This window comes from Littorina saxatilis, linkage group LG5 (genome assembly GCF_037325665.1).
Source record: "Littorina saxatilis isolate snail1 linkage group LG5, US_GU_Lsax_2.0, whole genome shotgun sequence".
In the NCBI taxonomy this organism is placed as follows: domain Eukaryota; kingdom Metazoa; phylum Mollusca; class Gastropoda; order Littorinimorpha; family Littorinidae; genus Littorina; species Littorina saxatilis.
This window is the reverse complement of record NC_090249.1, coordinates 31,555,058-31,575,517: the sequence shown is the minus strand read 5'-3', so window position 1 is coordinate 31,575,517 and position 20,460 is coordinate 31,555,058. Positions and strand designations below refer to the sequence as shown.

General features: G+C 42.6%; 1 protein-coding gene across 9 annotated transcripts in view; it reads left to right on the top strand.

Moving 5' to 3' along the window:
• Positions 1 to 19,403, top strand: part of LOC138966863 (stromal membrane-associated protein 2-like) — a 32,741-nt gene extending 13,338 nt beyond the window's left edge. For 2 of the 9 annotated variants that reach the window (XM_070339233.1, XM_070339230.1), the window contains exons 7-14: positions 63 to 86; positions 9,020 to 9,156; positions 9,808 to 9,955; positions 12,252 to 12,281; positions 13,429 to 14,073; positions 17,486 to 17,628; positions 18,083 to 18,481; positions 18,984 to 19,403. In XM_070339233.1, the coding sequence (XP_070195334.1) occupies positions 63 to 86; positions 9,020 to 9,156; positions 9,808 to 9,955; positions 12,252 to 12,281; positions 13,429 to 14,073; positions 17,486 to 17,628; positions 18,083 to 18,481; positions 18,984 to 19,136 (1,679 nt within the window). In that variant the 3' untranslated portion in view covers positions 19,137 to 19,403. The remainder of the gene's footprint in view (positions 1 to 62; positions 87 to 9,019; positions 9,157 to 9,807; positions 9,956 to 12,251; positions 12,282 to 13,428; positions 14,074 to 17,485; positions 17,629 to 18,082; positions 18,482 to 18,983) is intronic. The other 7 variants (XM_070339232.1, XM_070339231.1, XM_070339234.1 and 4 more) reach the window with 7 other exon arrangements.
• The last annotated feature ends 1,057 nt before the right edge of the window (positions 19,404 to 20,460 follow it).

The following is a 20,460-nucleotide window of genomic DNA, read 5'->3' as shown; positions in this document are numbered from 1 at the left end:
AAGTGTGACTGCAGTCTTTTGTTGTAAACGAAAAAATGTGTTGCTTCTCTCCCCCACACTAGATTTTTCTTTTAACCAAACGCAAAGTAAGTACGCTGCGAATATGGCACTTGGGTAGCACACTTCTAGCTCTCTTGCGCCTGTCTTGACTTGGTGCCTTTTCCCAAGCTCTAGCTGTTCTGGCATGAAGTTTTCTACAATTCTAGCTATGGTTCTTCCCCAGTACATGGTTGTGCCCACTGCCACAGATCTCCTCAGGCTTTCAAGACTCAAGACTCGAAAGTTTACTGTCCTTATAACAACAAGGAAAATTTCTACTGATTGATAACAAGGAATAGGTGCATCCTTTTGCTTTGTCACATACCAAGAGTCAATAGCCTAGCTGCAGTCCGTGCTGACGGCCGCAGTGGCGTGGTGGTAAGACGTCGGCCTCCTAATCGGGAGGTCATGAGTTTGAATCCCGGTCGCTGCCGCCCGGTGGGTTAAGAGTGGAGATTTTTCCGATCTCCCAGGTCAATTTATGTGCAGACCTGCAAGTGACTAAACCCCCTTCATGTGTACACACAAGCACAAGACCAAGTGCGCACGGAAAAGATCCTGTAATCCATGTACGAGTTCGGTGGGTTATAGAAACACAAAAATACCCAGCATGCCTCCCCCGAAATCGGCGTATGCTGCCTGAATAGCAGGGTAAAAACGGTCATACATGTAAAAAATCCACTCGTGCTAAAAAAGACATGAGTGATTGTGGGAGTCTAAGCCCATGAACGAAGAAGAAGAAGTCCGTGCTGAGTGAGACTTTTTTGCTGAATTCATTTAACAGATTGACGTAGGTGTCACATACAAAATCCTGAGTTTCTTGTCTTGAGATAATAAAGTGTTCCATGTCTAATGCAACACAAAATGTTCACTCAGCACAGGAAGCAGCCAGCCTGTTGACTGTGGGTACAGGTTTAAGTTGGTGGATGCTTGTATCCCATGAACAAAAACCTGAACAGATCTGTAGTGGTGAGGATGATCACTTACACGAAGGAGAAAGAATGTACTGATAATGCAGCTCAAGTTTGACATTGTGTGATTTTTGTTTTAATATTGTGTAAGTTTACTATTGTGTTAGCACTGGTAATCTACTTTCTTTGAAAATAATATTTTACATGTGGGTATCTTGGCAGAACACTTACCATTATGAAACGTGCTCTACATCTGCAGGGCTTCCTCTTTTCTGTGACTTCACTGATTTTCAAGAAATATAACAAATGAAAAACCATTAAAAATGGGCTCAGATTTGCTTCAGATTTGTACCATTTTGAATGCAAGGTTAAACATTTTTCGTACCCCCTAGAATATCGGGGATTTTTGCTTTTTCACAGCGGGCGGCCCCTGCATCTATATGTGTCATTTCTAGTTGACTGATTTGATGTTTAATGATTTGTCAGCAAAGGTGACACTCTACATACAATTGAAGTTAGCTGAAATTTCTACTAATTGATCCAAATGTGAATGTGGATAAATGTGCCCTATCTCCATTTACATCTGCAAAGAAATCAGAGCAGGAGCTGCTGAAAAAAATTTTGGCTCTGAATTTGTTCATGTCCTTGCCTGCGGAGCAGTTTTTCCTAAACTTCCAAGAGTGTGAAGTGCAGTGGGGCACATACTTTCACATTCACATTTGTGTAGTCTAAATTAAATTACATATTCTTACGCAACTCACATAGAAAGCATTAACTTCAGTTAAAGTGCTAGGACACTGAACTACGCTTCACCCCAAAGGGGAAGCAACCCCCTAAAAAAGAACGGCCCTGACCTGTAACCCAAGCTATACAAGAGTCGAGGTCATACCGTCACGTGACCTATCACGCGTGACTCAACTGCCGCCGTGTTGAAACCTCACTCCCACTTCAGCCACCAGATAGCTCGGACGCTTTTTACACTACGCTGCAGGCTTTTAGCCTACTGTCTTCTGGACAGTGTTTCACCCCGTCTACAGGTCCCTGCTTCTCATGCACAAGTTTGGGTGAGCTCGTTCTAATTTGTTTGCTTTTGCTTGCGTTGGTTTCTTTCTCCGTTGTTCGGTCTGGTTGTTGTTTATCAATATCATAACTCAGACTGGTTTTTTTGTCAGCAATGGCTGACAAGGAGAAATAGAAACCACAGACTAGTCAGTAGCTGCTGAGGTTTCTCCTATTAAGTTTCGCATAAAGAGAAAGGCAAAGGCACTACCATTTCTGTTCTTGACCCAGCTTCTCTTACTACTACGTCTGTTAAATAGCCTTGAATGGTTGAAAACGACGTTAAAGGCATATGTACGCGCTCCCGTGTTTACAAAGTGTAGTTTGTCTATAATCGATGTCAAACGCACCATAAGACCATGTAATGACGATATGTCGCCATGCGCCGACCATATACATGTATTACAGCTTGTCTAGCCTCTGAAAAAGTGAGGATGTCAACAAAGACGCGGAGGTATTTCCCTTGCGTCAATGCTACCTCCGTTGGCAAATCTAGATAAATAGGACGATCTAGATCAAAATAAAATTCAATATCTCAACATTTACGAGGTCCTAGACCACAATATCTTGCAGGGAACTTAATTTAGCATGTCTCCAGCTGTGGGTAAAGCAATTAGCGTGTATAGTCATCGAGTACATATGGCTTTAAACACTATATAAAGAAGAAAGAAAGAATGTCTGTCAAATTTCGGACCCTATGAGTCCAATCATGCCGGTGCTGAAGCAGGTTTAATTTAGGTTACTTCAGCCAAGGCAAACGCAGTGGGAAAGAATACTTGTGTTAAAGATGGTTTTTCTTCCCTTTTTTGAGATGTTTTCGACCCAAATGTATAACATGTTGCCATTCGTCGAGTTTGCGCTCGCTGCCGGCGGGAGTGAGCGACGCGGCTTGTTGTCACGCATCGAGGTTCCGCCTTCATGCACAGTCACTTCGGCTGACGCGCACGCAGAGAAGTGTGTTTACTTCATACGAGGAGCTTTCACGCTCTACAGGTTAGTCAAGTTCACCGGTAGCCAGGTTCTCTGGTGAAAGTGTTCAAGTTGGGCCGGAACTAGTAGCCCCCCCGCCGCGGCTGGGGGGTGAAAGTTTGACTTTCCCGGAGGCTATCGCTCTTTTTAAGAGGCGGAACTCACGGGGGGTCAACACCGGACAACAAGTTGGGCCGGAACTAGTAGCTCCCCCGCCGAGGCTGGGGAGTGAAAGTTCGACTCTCCCGGAGGCTATCGCTCTTTTTAAGAGGCGGAACTCACGGGGGGTCGACACCGGACAACGAGACAGATGTACTCACGGGCAGACTGGCATGTCTCCGGTGAATGTATACAAGTCTCAACTTCCTCCCTCTGGGCAGGAAGCTGCTTTCGGGCAGGCTTTGCACGGTTCTTCCGTTTTGCAATCAGCCTCGCCTGTGGTGGATCGTTTTAGTGACGCAGCTAGTCACAGTGACTTTCACGGTCCAGCCTTAGCAGATTCGGAGTTCGACGATTCTCACTCAGTTTCTGAGGAGGAAGTTGTCAAGTTGTCACTCAGACTTTAATCAGCTATGGTTACTGCAGCTCAGGTGTCTGCCAAGTACTTCGCTGAAGGGGTGACAGTTACGACAAGCTCTGCGGCACCACCACCCTCAGCGGTGGGTGATTTCCGCCCTGCTTTAACGGAAGTTCAGGGATATCGTTTTAGCGAGTCTCCTTCTGTTGCTTACGAACTTTCCAGGGTGCTGGCTAGAACTTCGGGTTCTGAGAATAGCTTGCCTGTGGATACTGTGCCTTTACTGGCTGCACACGGTCAGGCTACTGATGCTGCTCAGCCATGGCTTGCCTCAGACCAGTTACGGAAGTCGAGCACTTCGTTTCATTCACGCAGGTTTGCTCTCTACCGTCGTCATCACAGTCTTATTGAGACTTACGCTTTGCCGAGTGCACCGCTTCCGGTCACTCCGGAGTCGGCTAATCTCAGAGAGGATGTCTATCGTTTGGACAAAACTTGTGCTTACTCTGAAGGCGCATTACTTGGTTTGGATGAGACGGGAAGATACTCGTTGGAACTTGCGTCTCTTTCAGAGACACTTCTTCGATCTCTTTCGCGGTCGATCGCGGTGTCGTTGGATCCTTTCGAATTTCGAAACGACGCTAGCGTGAAAGACGTCCCCATACTCCTGGCCTCTTTGGCTAAGGTTTCAGCCGAACAAATGTCAGTCGTGGCACGGTTGTACGCACATGCGGTTTACTCACGCAGGGACGCTTTCTTGTCTGGCTCTAGAATTTGAACTTGGGGAAGTTTTCTCATATGATTCTCCTTTTCCACCACTTCCTTTGTGGGCAGCGATGCGGCGTTGCTTTCGCTTGCGTCACCCGCGCAAGTAACGCTTCACTCGCTGAGCGATATCCGTAGGCCTAGGTTACACCAAGCCTAAGAACTTAGTTTATTCTTTTCTTCGTACTACGGAACCGCTTCCGGTTGCACCGGACTTGTCGATCATACATCTTAATGTTCATAGCAAGGAGAAACTGTCTGTTTTCAAGAACAATGATCTCCTGGCTGTGGAAGATTGTGGCCGCTCTTCTTTCTATTATCCGCGTCTTGGTACAAGACTTTGATTCGTTCTTTCCCTTGTGCGGTTTCGTACTCACGGGATGCCTTTGTGGTCTGTCGGGACACATATACAAAAGGTTTTAGCTTTGCTGTTCGTCTGGGAAAAGGCCTCGGCCGACAGTATTGTTCTGTCTGTGAGACTTAAATCTCTTCCTTGCTCGAGGGTTTTCTTTGCGAATCCTCTGCTTTGCACGCGGACTCTTCTCTAACAGAGAGAATCTCACAGCAAAAGGAAAAGCCCACGGCAGGCCTCGGCTTCTCTTACCAGAGAAAAGCGCTAAGCTGGCCGTTCTCAGCTTTGGTTTTTTATCTTCTTCTTGGCATGGCACGTTGCCAAATACCCACCACTTTATCTCCTCGAGGCGATTTAGCGGTAGGGTTCAGTGGGCAAACAATAGCACGCTTTCATGCATACTCTTGGCACTTGTCAACTGGAGTCTTAGCGTTTGGCTCCACTCTTCTCTCTGCCTCTGTGTTTTCCCACAGCGGCTGGAGGGGCGATTAGAACTCTCACTTTGAGGGAGGCACTGGGGCCCTTCCTGTTGGGTCACTTATATAGATCGTGCCTATGTTTACTTCCACCTTTGGATATACAAAATAGATCGGAAGTGGCTGCTTTTTATTTAATTCAGATCTTCAGGGCTCTGGTTTCGTTTTCTAAGCAATCAAATGATGAGCTGGAACATGTTAGTGTCTTTTCTTGACTGGTTCACAGACACAACCAATCTTTGGATTCTCACACCACTGCTCATGCAGGGCGTTCCCGTTGGTTCTCTCTCCACCAGCGAAGCAGTTCTGTCTCTTGTGGATTTCTTTCCCCTTGTCAGGGGAGAACTTGTGTTGATTCAATCAGACAACACCACAGTGGTCTTTTATCTCAATAAGCAGGGGGTGGCATCTCGCTCCTTATCACTGCCACAGCGAGCATGCGAGGTTTTGATGTGGTTTTTACCACCATGAGATCTTATTAGCAGTGAAGTACCTTTCTGAGAGGCTCTATGTATTGGCAGACTCTAGTCAGTCGGCCAAGAATGTCCACTCGGATTGGACTCTATCTCTCTACGCGCTTCTACTCCTTCTGGTGAATTTGGAGAAGCCGCTGATAGAAGTTTTGCCTCTCGGTACTATCACCTTCTGCTAAATGTTCGTCTCCCTTTTCCCGGATAATACTCTCGATTTTACTTTGAGCGTCCTGTTGGTCGCACATTATGGGCCCATTCAATCTTGGTTGCTAGTCCTTTAGGCTGGCAAGAGGGCGCCGTTTTTTACACTCGAGCCACACGGGTGTCTACTGTACGGGAATCATTGAGACGCTCAGGGGCTTCTGCCCCAACTCTGGATTTGGTCTAGAGATTCCATAGGGGTTCAGCGTCTTCGTTTTGTGTCACTTTGACTGGCTTGTAACTAATGGCGTATATTAACGGAAAGAACTCCACTTCTCTCCGTTCAATGCGGGTGGCGAACCACCTATCCTGGCTTTCCGATTTTTCTCCCACGTCTCTGAATTCAGACTTTATGTGATTTCAGTTGCACTGACACAGCTAGGTCGCAAAATATTTTCACTTGGGTTCTTTGTAGCCAGCGTGTTTAAAGGGAACCTCCCTTTGGTTGGCTGAAAGCAAATCTCCAGTCCCGACTTGGGACTTGCTCCTAGTTTTGGAGTTTTTGAGTTCGGATTGTTTAATCCTTGGCAAAATTAGCCTCTTCTAGAGGCAATGATTTAGTGAAGTCAACCTTAGCTAAATGGACTGCCACATTGTTTAGGCATGCCTACAGTGGTGGCAAGAAAAAGGGGGGGGGGCGCAGTCAGTCCTCCCTTTTCAGGCAGCACGGGCTCAAGAGGTCAGAGTGTAGGCCTCTTCTTTACCTGTTCTCAAGTCTGAGAGACTTACATAAGTCATGAATGCAGCTCATTGAACGTTCAGGGACGTAGTCATGAGTTTCTATCGGCGGGGTATTTTAAGTACCCGCTATTTTAGCACACATCTACTAGACATCTTCTGCAGAAGATGTCTTTTTATGTTTTCCTGGGGACGTATCTGGTGCTCGGCAGAACAGAAATTTCGGTTTGCCAGCTATTGTAGCTACAGGCCAGATACTTGCAAGATGTTAACTGTGAGTTCATTTGCCCACCACCTAAATTAGCAATCTGCTTTCTATGTGAGTTGCGTAAGAATATGTAATTTAATATAAAATTTCAAAAATAAATTTTGATTTAATTAATATACTTACCAACTCACATATTGAATTCCCTCCCAGCCTGCCCCGCAAATTTTTTGAAGGGGGTATATGTTTTAATACGGGATGAGTTTCACCGGTATACATCCTGCGCAGGCGCAGTACACCGGTAGTGGAAATAACCTCTAAGGACCATGCCTTATATGGCATACGGTTTTTGTTTCAGAGTTATTTCCCCATGTTGCCATGCAAGAGTGCTTCAATGTCTTATCACAAAACGAAGTTATTGCTTAGGGTTTCCCTAAAAATGAACAGATCACTTCAGTGGGAGTGAGGTTTCAACACGGCGGCAGTTGAGTCACGCGTGATAGGTCACGTGACGGTATGACCTCGACTCTTGTATAGCTTGGGTTACAGGTCAGGGCCGTTCTTTTTTAGGGGGTTGCTTCCCCTTTGGGGTGAAGCGTAGTTCAGTGTCCTAGCACTTTAACTGAAGTTAATGCTTTCTATGTGAGTTGGTAAGTATATTAATTAAATCAAAATTTATTTTTGAAATTTTATATTTAACATGTGGGTGGCAGTATTTAAACTTCAGCCAGTTCTTTCTCATGTGACTCTTCTTCTTTTTTTCCTTTTATTTAATGGATGCATGGGGTTTTGCTAGGTTTATTTTGCTTACAAGTAGAACATTTCTTCTGTTCTTGTTTCTGATACTTCCCCCCCCCCCCCCCCCCCCCTGTTTTCCTCTTTTTACTTCATTTGGATTGGTAGCTGATGTTTGTGTGTGTGTGTGTGTGTGTGTGTGTGTGTGTGTGTGTGTGTGTGTGTGTGTGTGTGTGTGTGTGAATCACAATAATAAAATTCATGTAACCTTCTCAATGTGTTCAAATGCAAAAGATGTGCTCAGAGTTAGGATATTTTTCAGAGTAGATTTAAGGGCTACATACATGCCTCCATATCCCAACACCTCATCACAAAGTGGCTCTCATTGGCTTTGCTTTCTTGGCATTTCTGTAGCTAGATTGACATATTCTTCTTTCAATTTTGATTCATATGATCTTCTTTTCATACTGATTTTGGTTTTCCTTTTTATCGTAATCTGAACAATGCTAACTTCTTAAATCAACAGCCCAACATAGAATTTTGACATTTTCTTGTCCAAGAATTTAAGGAAAAAAGATTTCTCGTTTTCAGCCACAAACCTTTAAGTAGTTTTTTTTTTTTTTTATACATTCCAGACTTAAATTGAAAGAAAGTGAGGCGTGGAGCTACTCAATTGAAGCAAGCAGCTCTAGTGTAAGCTCTTTGCTTCGTTCATTATTTTCCAGCTGGGTGACATCTCTCCCCTCTCCCCTCCTCTCCCTTTTTTTTCTTGACAGATTGTTTTTATATTCATAATTATAGGTAATGTCTTTAATTTGAACCAGCTGACAGAAAGATGCTTTCAAATGATGATTGTGGGAATGGTTACATTGGGGGTGCTTTCTTTGTTGCTTTGTTCCTTTAATGGCTGGAGATGTTTCCCTCTCTTTTACACATACATGCAATTGGCCTGCTTTGACAGAATACTGTCTTTATCTCCGTCCTACCTGCTGACTGCATCAACAATTATGACAGCATGGGAGTATGATACATGTATTAACATATATATCTTAACTTGATGTGTTTGAAACCATTACATCCAGTGATTTTGTATGTAATATGTGACTAATGCAGACTTCAATAACTTGGTGTCCCCTTGCATTTCTTTATTCATCATGATTTGTAGACATACGGATGTTTGTGTAAAGCTTATTCCTGCAAGTAGGTGAGTTTGATTTGTGAAATTCAGTTGGCTGATTTTTAAATGTTTAATTCATCTTGTGAACATAAAAAGCAAAGGACAAATTAATTGGATAAATACAAGACAGAGTAACAAAGAATCTTCCAATCCTACCACACAAAAAAAGCCCCAAAACCCAACCAAACAAAAATAATGGACGTGTTATGGACATATTTTTGTTGTTCTTTTTCACATCTTGTACGTACTTGAGTTTTGTCAGCAAATGTTGTATTAACCATACCCAAATAAAACCAGAATACCATCCAGACACCCACGCACTAAAAACACACACACACACAGACAGACATACATACATGCATGAAACCACAATCACCATCACCAAGCCGTATACTTTTAACTGTTGAAAATCCCAAGCTGAGTGCTCATTACTAAAGGTGTACACTTGTATTGTTATTAAAGACGCAGAAATACCACAGAACCCTGGAAGCGGCAGTCAGGGAGGTGACCTTCTGGCTGACATTTTTGGCGATGCACCTGCCGCAGCCCCAAGTCAACAGGTGGGTGGGGGACAGCAGAACTTCATGGCCACTGAACAGGTAAGCTGATGATGGTGATAGAAGTGTGAAGTACCTGTATGATCTAAACAAAAAGAAAAGACAACAGCAACCAGTTTGGGTCAATTCTTCATCACATTTTTGTCAAACAGTCGCTGACTTCTTCAGGAAGGTACCTGTGTGATGTCTGTTTGTGCTAAGCCAGTTTGTGCTTCTTTGGGCACCTTGAAAGGTCATTCATTGAGATACGGAACTCTTAATACATTCACCAGCTCATATAAAAGTTCATTTTTTTCCCCACTTTGCCTTATGCTTGCATACAAGCAGAGGTGACAAACAGAGCTTCCATTCTTATCTGGGGCTGAAGTACAAATAACAATTATAATGCTGCATTTACAGATGCGGCAAGCCGAACGTATATGATGGGGAAGAGCTGAGTATTAAAAAAGTGTCAATGTTAGGGTCAAGCAGAGGTGGAGAGGCCAATCAGCAGAAGCCTGAAGATATATTAAGATATGCACCTATCAACATAGGCTCGGTTTAGTTCTATCCAACTTATTCTGAAGGTCTTTTATCTGGTGAAAGAATGTACACAAGGTTACAAAAAATGTGTACGTTAACTTTTATCACTAATACATTTTGTACAGTGACTCACCGCAATTGCACTAAAAGTTCTGTGTCCTTTCCTTCCAGAACGGTGCATCAGATACCAGCTTGTTTGATGGTGGAGTGAATGGTACCGGCGAGGGTCAGGGGGAGAAGAAATCGGCCAAAGACTCCATCATGGCTCTCTTCGGCAGTGGGGGAGGACAGCAGCAGCAGCAAATGTTCGGCGTCCCAGGTATGAACAGTTAAAAGAGAAAGATTTTTGGTTGTTGAAGTACACACTTCCAGTTAAGTACAAAGCTAAGAAAGGAAGAGGAAAAATTGTGTTAAAGTACAGTAGACCCCCCCCCCCCCCCCCCTCTCCTTTAAAGACCCTCTGATTTAACCCCTCCCACCAGACGGGCGCTGTGGCGGGGTGGTAAGACGTCGGCCTCTTAATCGGAAGGTGGAGGGTTCGAATCCCGGTCGCGGCCGCCTGGTGGGTTAAGTGTGGAGATTTTTCCGATCTCCCAGGTCAACTTATGTGCAGACCTGCTAGTGGCTTATCCCCCTTCGTGTGTACACGCAAGCACAAGACCAAGTGCGCACAAAAAAGATCCTGTAATCCATGTCAGAGTTCGGTGGGTTATAGAAACACGAAAATATCCAGCATGCTTCCTCCGAAAGCGGCGTATGGCTGCCTTAATGGCGGGGTAAAAACGGTCATACACGTAAAATTCTACTCATGCAAAAAACACGAGTGTACGTGGGAGTTTCAGCCCACGAACGCAGAAGAAGAAGAAGAAGAACCCCTCCCACCCCCCACCCCCCTTTAAAACCTTGCTTCTTTCAGATTATCAATTCATAATATCTGCTAATTTACCTCCTCCTTCGTCCCTTTAGATACATTTTTGTTTGTTTGCTTAACGCCCAGCCGACCATGAAGGGCCATATCAGGGCGGTGCTGCTTTGACATTTAACGTGCGCCACACACAAGACAGAAGTCGCAGCACAGGCTTCATGTCTCACCCAGTCACATTATTCTGACACCGGACCAACCAGTCCTAGCACTAACCCCATAATGCCAGACGCCAGGCGGAGCAGCCACTAGAATGCCAATTTTAAAGTCTTAGGTATGACCCAGCCGGGGTTCGAACCCACGACCTCCCGATCACGGGGCGGACGCCTTACCACTCGGCCAACCGTGCCGGTGCCTTTAGATACATGATTTTCTCATATTTTTGGAAGTCTGTTAAGAAGGGTTTTACTGTAAGCACTTGCAAACATGCACTGAGGTAGGGTACTGCTGATCAGTAGGGTTCACTTTCTAGATGTCATTGTGATCCTCAAAACATTGATATAAAAAAAAAATTAATTTTGTAATAGATGTTTTACTTTTGTTTTTACATTTATATGTCTTCTTTAAATGTGCATTTTTTTTTTTTTTTGCAACCACAATTATTTGAATTTCATTTTGCTTATAGCACTCGCTGTCTTAGCCTTATTCCCAGTGTTGACCTTTAATTACGACCCTGCTTACTTTTGTATTATATGTCTTCGACACATCCACCAAGTGCTGAGCAAACCTGTGTTTGTCTGTGTGTTTTCTTATTGGTCTCTTGGGTATAAAATAGAAGAAATGGTAGATCCTACAGTTTTGTCAGGAATGATCAGTAAATATAGTGGAATACAAATTTAACACCAAAATTGGTAAGATTGTCAACTTGCAGATTTGACAGGATTCCACTTTTGGTTCTTTTAAATTATTTTTGATACACTTCTGTAGTACAAGTGAAGAATTTGTTTCTGTTTTTGGTGGATATAACCTAGTGAATTCTAAAATAATCTCCCCCTATTAAAAGACAGGGTGACAGTGAGGAGTCAAAGAAAAATAAGAAAACAGCCAACCAAACACCCAACCGTGCATACCCACCTCACCCCACCCCCACTCAAATGAAAAACAGAAGGTTTGATTTTTAAAGAAATGTTCGATTTACCCTCACAAGACTGTGGTAGCGGGGTACATTTTCTTCCTTCTCAAGTGAACAATGGTGTGAACCACCACAGATCTGTCCACAGGATAAGAGCATCCGCCCACTTGATCACATAAGCTATAGCAAAAATCAAACAGCCCCGCTGCTTCCTGTACAGTTCAGCTGTTTATCTGAATCAATTTTGCAGATTGACATCGGTGTCTGGTACAAAATCAATTCAGTGTAAATTGTACTCTGAAAAGCAGAAAGGCTGTCGATTTTTGCTATGTGTCCAAATGGAAGGATGCGTTATCCCAGGTAAAGCCTGGACAGATCTATCGTGATTTACAAGATTGTCTGCAAAAAATGAATCAAGTACTGGGAGAGAGGTTTTATGGCGTGTATGCTAGCAGAATTCATAAAGTTGTGTCATTTGTTTGATTGATAGCTTTCGCAACAGATTTTATGTTTGCTATATCAAGTGCTGTGCATGTACATGTATATATATTTAAAATTTACTTAGAAGAGAAGAAGGTTAAAGCAAAAGTCTAACGATGCAGTGTTGCTGTGTCTGAACAGGCTATTATATGGCCCATTACTCTATAGCAAGTGAGTAAATCACACTAGCAAACATTTATAACATATTATGCTCATCCTGTCATGGTTATTCATGAACATTCTCATGAAAGACATGAGCATGCTTTTCAGGCAACAATATAGCTGTGCATAGATGATATTTTTTTCAAGGTTGCGCGTGGGCAATTCTGGCATCGTATTTGAAGCATATGCTTTCGTATTTGCGCAAATAATATTAATTTTTGCAAAGTAGTTTTTTCAGCTCTCACTTAAAGCTTCACTTTTGTTAATTGACTGCAACACATATCTCAGCTATTTGTATTATGTAAACGCAGGCTATATACAATGGCTGCAGACTCATATAGATACTTTTTCTCATCAGTGCATCTGTATAGTAGATGGTCAGGGGGAGAAAAAAACACTTGTAGTTGTACAGCGCCACACATACCTGAAATATGTGTTGGGTTTTGAAAACACTGACACTGACAGTGTGCAATGGTTGCAGACTCTTTTATATTTGCTTTATCTCATCACTGTATTTGTAAGTGGTCACAAGAAAATGTGTACAGCACCACACATACCTGAAATGTGTGTATGGAATGGTTGCAGGCTGTTGTTTTATAAACCTCATTTCATCATTGTATCAGAGAGCCAGGGAAAAAATCTGTGCACTGCCACACGTTGCTTTGGTCACAGTCTTAAGTCTCCCACCATACTTTGAGCAGGGACGAATATGCATGGCTAAAAATGCTCTTTGTCTTTCACCACCACCTTTCATGTTGATCACTATGTCAGAGGTGCTGCCTTCTACAGACAATCACATGTTCTTTTCACTTAGTTTGTGATTCTTGTTTCGGTAAACACTTCCAATTCATATTTAGAGTAGACACTGTTAACATGTAAATGGATTTTAAATAAATGTATTGAGAGTATTGAAGGATTTCTCTAAGCCTGTGATGAGGCCCTAAACGTCCAAATGGGGGGGAAATCATAGTGTCCAAGACCAGTAATCTTCTATTTTTCTGTGAAGATGAAAACATCAAAGCTTTAATTTGTTGCTTGATTGAAATTCTGTTTTTGCCGAGAGTTTAAGTATTAGATCAACTGTGTTATCAGTTCATATTGATCAATAACCATCTTGCTTTTAACCACATCTTTTGCTTTTGTACTAAAATGCTAGATGCTAAAGCTTCAGATCCTGAAAAACCACAGCCCATGCCAGTAGGGGCAGGCCTAATGGCTTCCAGTACAGGAATGCTGGCTTCGGATGCTGGGATGATGATGATGCGGTCAAGTAACGAAATGACAGCTCTTAACTCTGGAATGATGTATAACTATATGAGCCCTGGGATTAACTCTGGCGTGATGACATCACATGCCGGTGCCATGACGTCCAATTCCGGAATCATGGCGGCCAGTCCTGGAATGATGGGATCTCTCTCAAGCATCGGAACTTCCTCAAGCTCAGGCCTTGTGCCTCAGAAGTCTGAAATTGTTACTGGAATATCGGCCAGCAGTGGAATGGAGTCCAAGTTTGGCAAGGTTCCAATTTTTGGTACAGCTAAAAACTCGGTAATCCCTCCACGGTCATCGGGAATGCGTCTGAACTCGAGTGCGGCTTCAAATGGCCAGAAAATGGGAGCGACGATTCCAAACAAAGCAGAGACACACACAAGCTCTGTCACTTCCCACATGGGGTCTGTTTCCATGACCAAAGGGCAAGGCGCTGGCCTGACGTCACCCAGCACTTGGTCCAATAATCCATTTGTGTATCCGGCCATGGATTACTCCCAGCAGTACAATCCTTATTACTATTACAATTCAGGTAACTTGATCACTAACAGCTTCTGAGTTTGGGCCTGTTGGTTGCCTCTTCCGGCATGCACAAATCCAGAAGCTTTCCTTTCTCCCTTTGGAAGTTGCTACGGAAAATTCATCTTGGGGCTTGCATGATGGGAATTTGAAATCCCTTTTGTTAAAACTTTGTTTTGTCTTTCATTTGTTATGTTTGTGCTTTGTTGCACTGGTTTTTCCCTTTGCTATCCTTTTTTTCAGATTTGGAGATATATACATGTATTGTTAACTTACTGCATTGTTAGTGATGGCTTTTGTGCATACTTAGACAGTCAGTTCATGTGCATACTTGTTTTTCTTTCACAGTAATTGTTTCTCAACTTTGGGATTACAAAACTGACGTTTCCTTTCAGCTGTCATAACAGCTTACACATTTTGCCAACATTTTCCTTTGAGTTTGAAAAGCTACAGAATTTGCCTTTTTCCCTTTAGTTGCAGTTAGTACAGAGAAGATGCATTGTTTTTTCTGTGACTCACAATCTATTGCCAGAAGAGAAATCACAACACAGTCTGATTCATGATGATAAAAACAATGCTTTCTCAAACATAGATTCGCTACTTCTACATGAATGTTACCATGTTTTAAGGGGAACACACAAAATTCACGCGAAGTCATGTTTTGGTACTTTTTCACTCTTTTCCTAGGTAATTTAATGTTATGCAATGTACCACAGTTATTGACTGCATGTGTATCCCCAAAAGCTGGTAGTACCCTTGTATTGCTTCATTTAGGTATTTGCTTTGAAAGTAGGAGTTGACAATATTTTCTTTCCTTTATGCCTTTCTCTGTGTGTGTGTGTCTCTCTCTCTCTCTCTCTCTCTCTCTCTCTCTCTCTCTCTTGGTCGCTGTTTTTATCTGCCTGTCTGTTTTTCATGCAAATACAGTAGCAGTGTCTCTGATTTTTGTTTCCTCCCTCCAGTTCTGATCACATTAATGCATGTCATTGCACAGTGAAGTTGTGACATATATACTATTGTCATCATTTTCACGAGTTTTCATTCACAAACACCTGGGAAATAAATCTCATGTTCCCCATGCAATAAATCAAGGTGGTGAATGGGTTTGAGCTTTCAGGTGAAACGTGGATTGTCAAAGTAAAAGCCAATCGGGCTGATTGTTTGATGTGTGGAACCATCGCGGCTTTGGATTTGTGTTTCCGAGGACAACGATTGTAAGCATTTACTCTCAAAGACCCAATCAATGTTGATAATTACCGCGGCGACTCATGGTCAATTTGCAACTTATCTCTGTAATCGCAAAATCCACAACGAAAAGTCATAAACACTTAAAAAGAAAAGAAATATGCTCAACACTTACTGAACTCACACGTATGATCGCAGCTCTGTAAATTTTCAGACTGGAAGAAAAGTGTCAACAAGCTACGTTTGACGTCACATACAAGGTTGACGTGTTATCTCGAGCTACTGGGACGATGCTTTGTGGCCCGGAGTTGGATTCTAAAAATTCGTCTCCCTGTGGGTTATTGTGCATTTTGTTGCACAACCAAAATGATGACAAAAACGATGTTTGGTGGCTTGTCGTCAGACCAGCATTTTGTTGTTGGTCCTCGGGGAGCATGTCGCCTTTTGTCTCATATTTATCAGATGAAACAAAAGACGATATGGTCCCCTTGGACCAACAAAAAAGCTGGTCTGTCAACAAGCCTCGAAACATCTTATATTGTCATCATGTTCACGAGTTTTCACTCACAAACACCTGGGAAATAAATCTCATGTTCCCCATGCAATAAATCCCCGGTTACCATAGTTGCAGGAAGCAGGTTATACATGGATAATCAAAAGCAAACCCAGTAGAAACGCTCGGGGATTCTTCGGCTCAAAAACGATGTTTGGTGGTTTGTTGTCAGACCAGCTTTTTTGTCGGTCGTCGGGGGTCATATCGACTTTTGTTTCATATTTATTGACCGCGGCCTTTGGCCTTGGTCAATAAATATGAAACAAAAGACGATATGCTCCCCCTCGGACTGACAAAAAAGCTGGTCTGTCAACAACCCATCAAACATCTTATGATATTTACCCCAAACCCTGGGTATGTGTTACTATATGTACTATGTAGACAGTGCATTATGGAATGTGCCTGTTCCACAAAATATGTTATTTTTCACTCTGGTCAAACATAACCTTGGTATGCATGTATCACAACAAAAAAGATAAGTGGATATGTACCTCACATCATATATTGTACTACGTTGCAAGCCCCTGGAGCAATTTTTTTATTAGTGCTTTTGTGAACAAGAAACAATTAACAAGTGGCTCTATCCCATCCCCCCCCTTTCCCCGTCGCGATATAACCTTGAACGGTTGAAAACGACGTTAAACACCAAATAAAGAAAGAAAGATGTACCTCACAAAGTATTCTTGACTTTTTGACATGAGGTTGTTACATTTGAATTGAGGGAACTGATTATTTCTAGACATTAAAAAAAACAAATACATTCATGTGTGTGTGTGGGTTAAAAAAAAAAGTTTAAAACAAAATCTAATCAGTGACAAATAATGTGTTTATTGTTTGCTTTGATGCTCAGAGTGAAAGGCATAAAACATATAAACACATTTTTATTGTGTCACATTTATGCTCCGTTGCTCATCTTGGACAGATGAAGGTTTCACTAAATCTGTAACGAGGATGTACTTTATGTGCATATTCTTTTGTCATTACTTTTTTGTATGTCTTTCTTTCAGTTGATTCGGATGTGCTGTTCTGTTCAGTTTTATCAAACTGCTTATTCTTTGGTTCTAATTAGCACATCATTTACACACAGTTGTTTTGTTTTCTTCTTTTTGTGTGTGGGTGTACACATGTTTTTTGACTCCCCTTGCAAACTGCATGCCTAGTGTAGTCATAATTCTTGTTTATTTACTGCTTTTCGTTTATCCTACGAGGACATTTATTTTGTAATCTTAAGTTCAGAATTCTGTTTTTTAATTACTTCCTTGTCTTGTTACATTATATACTAAGATTTGCATCAGTATGTCAATAAGCTGCATACACTTTGAGAATGTCAACAGTGTTTGCTGTTTTAGTGACATCAGTGGAAATTTAGTGAAATGTCTTTAAGCAGGATTATATTGCTGGGATGCTATAGATACATAATACTTAAAAGCGAGACTGAAGTAGTAGTTTTAACAAAACATAAGAGATGTCTCGAAGTGATATTGATATATGCCACTGGCCAGTTCAGAACGCAGCATTCTAATGCCTTCTCGAGAAAAAAGGAAAAATAGGTGGAAAACTTTTAAGTCATAAGTACTTTCACTTGAGCCGATTCTGTGATGTATTATACACCCAGGAAGCATTAATTAATGTTTGTGGAGTTTGCAGAATTCTAATAGCAGTTTGTCTCTGTGTGTGTTTGGTGCAGGTGGTATGTACATGCCTCAACAGCAGATGTTTGGGAGTGGAGGAATGTCCCCCATGATGCAGCAGCAGCAGGGCATGATGGGACAGCCCATGGCCCAAGGCATGATGGGACAGCCCATGGCACAAGGCATGATGGGAATGCAGGTATATTTGTAGTGAATTTTTTGTAGGGAAAGAGGGCTCTTGTGTAAAATCATTCCTAAGGTTTATAATGTGAAGTATTTCTCTGAACTATGTATTAATTGATTACAGTAGAATGAAAGAAAGAGGATGCAGCCATAACACTAAAGGTCAACTGTACCTCCCCAGTGGGCAATGGAACACCTCATATCTGACACATAAGTATCTGCCTTACTACCAGGTAAACTTACAGATTAAGGAATAGAAAATCTGAAAAAGCAAGATCTTAAATAGGGGGAAGTCTCATATCAGATGGGGGGGGGGGGGGGGGGGGGGTGGCAGTGGTTATAGGGAGCTCTTTTAAATGCTCAAAGATGTGTGTACTAAATAAAATAATTATTTTTGCCTTAAAACTTTCTACCAGACGTTCCTCATATGATCCTGACAGAAGTTTGTACAGTTATACTATCTCCCTCAGCAGCCAGGAGGGATGTACAGCGGTGCTGGACAAATGGGCGGTGCAGGTCAGATGGGAGGTCAGATGGGCGGTGCTGGACAGATGGGCGGTGCTGGACAGATAGGCAGTCAGATGGGTGGTGCCAGTCTGATGGGCGGTGCTGGACAGATGGGCGGTCAGATGAGTGGTGCCAATCAGATGGGCGGTGCAGGACAGATGGGCGGTGCCGGTCAGATGGGCGGTGCTGGTCAGATGAGCGGTGCCGGTCAGATGGGCGGTGCTGGTCAGATGAGCGGTAACATGATGGGCGGTCCTCATGGAGGCATGATGGGCCGGGGCGGCGGTCAGATGTTTATGCCACAACAAGGGGGCATGGGTCAGCAGGTCAACCCCATGCAGCAGCAGATGCAGTTTCAGCAGGTCAGTGGTGTGTTCAAATGAGTGGAGAAGTTTTAATGCGGGTGGGTGTTTGGCTATGTGTCTTGGTGTGTTAGATAGAGTATGTGTTTCTGTGTCTCATATGTAGAGACACTTTTAGAGTAAAATGCAGTGAGTTGATGTCGGACTGATACACCAACCTAAGAAAATGACCTGTTCAGTTCATAATTACATGGTTAAATACTCATTCTGAAGTGAACCCCGCGTAAACTCTCACACAGACTCTCTCCACCAATCTGTGGCAACGATTTGAACGAAGAAGAAGAAACTCGGAGTATATTTATGCACACATGTGAATGTGTTTTGCATGTGGTTGTGATGATCTGTTTGTGCATCTGTGAACATATTTTGGTATCTATTGAATGCATGGTAATGGTTGAATCAATATCAGCAAGCCCTTCCTGTGTTTATTTCATCTTCACATTGAGCTCTGTTGTCATTTTTTTCTGTGTTGTTTGACTTCATTTCTTCCTTATGTTGACAGATGCAGCATCAGATGGCTGGCATGGCATTAGGCGGGGCTCAAATGGGAGGCATGCAGCAGCAGCAGCCGCAGCAGCAGCAGACAGCAGTTGGTGCGGGGTCCTGGGGGGGCACTGGCACCGGACAGACTCTCTCCACCAATCTGTGGCAATGATGTTCGTGCTCTCTAGTCGCTTCACCGTAACCCTGCATTCCATCAATCACTGGTCATGGCGCTGGCGCTCATAGATTAAACACTTTTCTCTGACATGGATATGGGGGCAAGAGTGTTTGAAAGATGCTCAGGGATTGAAAAGTTTAGTGACTTCAAACAGGAGGAAGAGTTTTGAAGCATGCTTATGGATAGAACAATTTAGAGACTTGGAATGGGGGCAGACTTTATTGTAATGAAAAAAATCACGTTTCTTTGACTTGCAATGGGGGGGGGGGGGGGGGGGGGTTAGGTTATTGACTTTGATGAGATGGGGGCGAGTTTTGTAGAAGGTAGGGGTGGGTGGGTGATGTGATGAGTATTTGAGAGAAAATGTTTATAACGCATGAGAAGAACTGTTCAAGCAAGACTGGGATCATTTTTGTTTAACAGGAACATTTTTAAAACAAGAAAAACTCATGGCTTGAGTTGCTTCATGTTTTTGTTCATATAAACTCCTCCAGAATTATTGAGATATGGTCCCATATTCTTGTTGTGAGACTCCAGTACAGGCTGAGATTTCAGCACTCTGGTAGATTGAAGGCATGTCTGCAAATGAGAAATGTTTGATGAAAAGAGAGAAAAAGTGATGTAGTGTGACCAGTGAGATTTTCTGTTGGACTAGTAGGATGGAAATTGTGCTTTTTATTTTGTCTTCTGTGTTTGGGTTTTAGTGTGTCCAACTTCTTGTACAGGCAAATTGCAATGTTAGCGCTTTAGGTGAAGACATTTTGGTGGTCCCTTTTTATGTCTCTCCTGCCAAGACATGTTGCTTGTAACGGGTTTGGATAAACGTATACAGAATTAAAATGTTCAATGGTTCAGTATATTGGTGAATATGATACTTCTTGTTTGTTTGTTTGTTTGTCTCAAGAAAAATGTGCTTGTGAGATTGAGCACTTTGACAAATGTAGTAAAGTATCTTTATCAATGTATAATTTATTGTGCTGATACCAGCTAAGCAGCTAACCTTGATCTTAACTGGATGAACCAGCACACAGTTATTCACGCGAAGCAACTGTTGAAGTGAGTGTGGTTTTGGAGAAGGATATTAATACTGAAGAAAAGTTGGGTATTGGTTTTACTACCATTTAGGTGGTAGTAGACAGCGACAATCAGACCCTGTAAAGGCAGAGTTTACACAACAGTTCTACTTTTAAACTGGGTGTGGGAAAAAAAGAGTGGGCCATGTGCAAATAGCTACCTTCCCCTTACTTACCTTTGTTCCAGCGACCGCTGGGTTAAGGAGTAGAACTGAAAAGGTAAATCTGAATAGCTCAATGTTTGT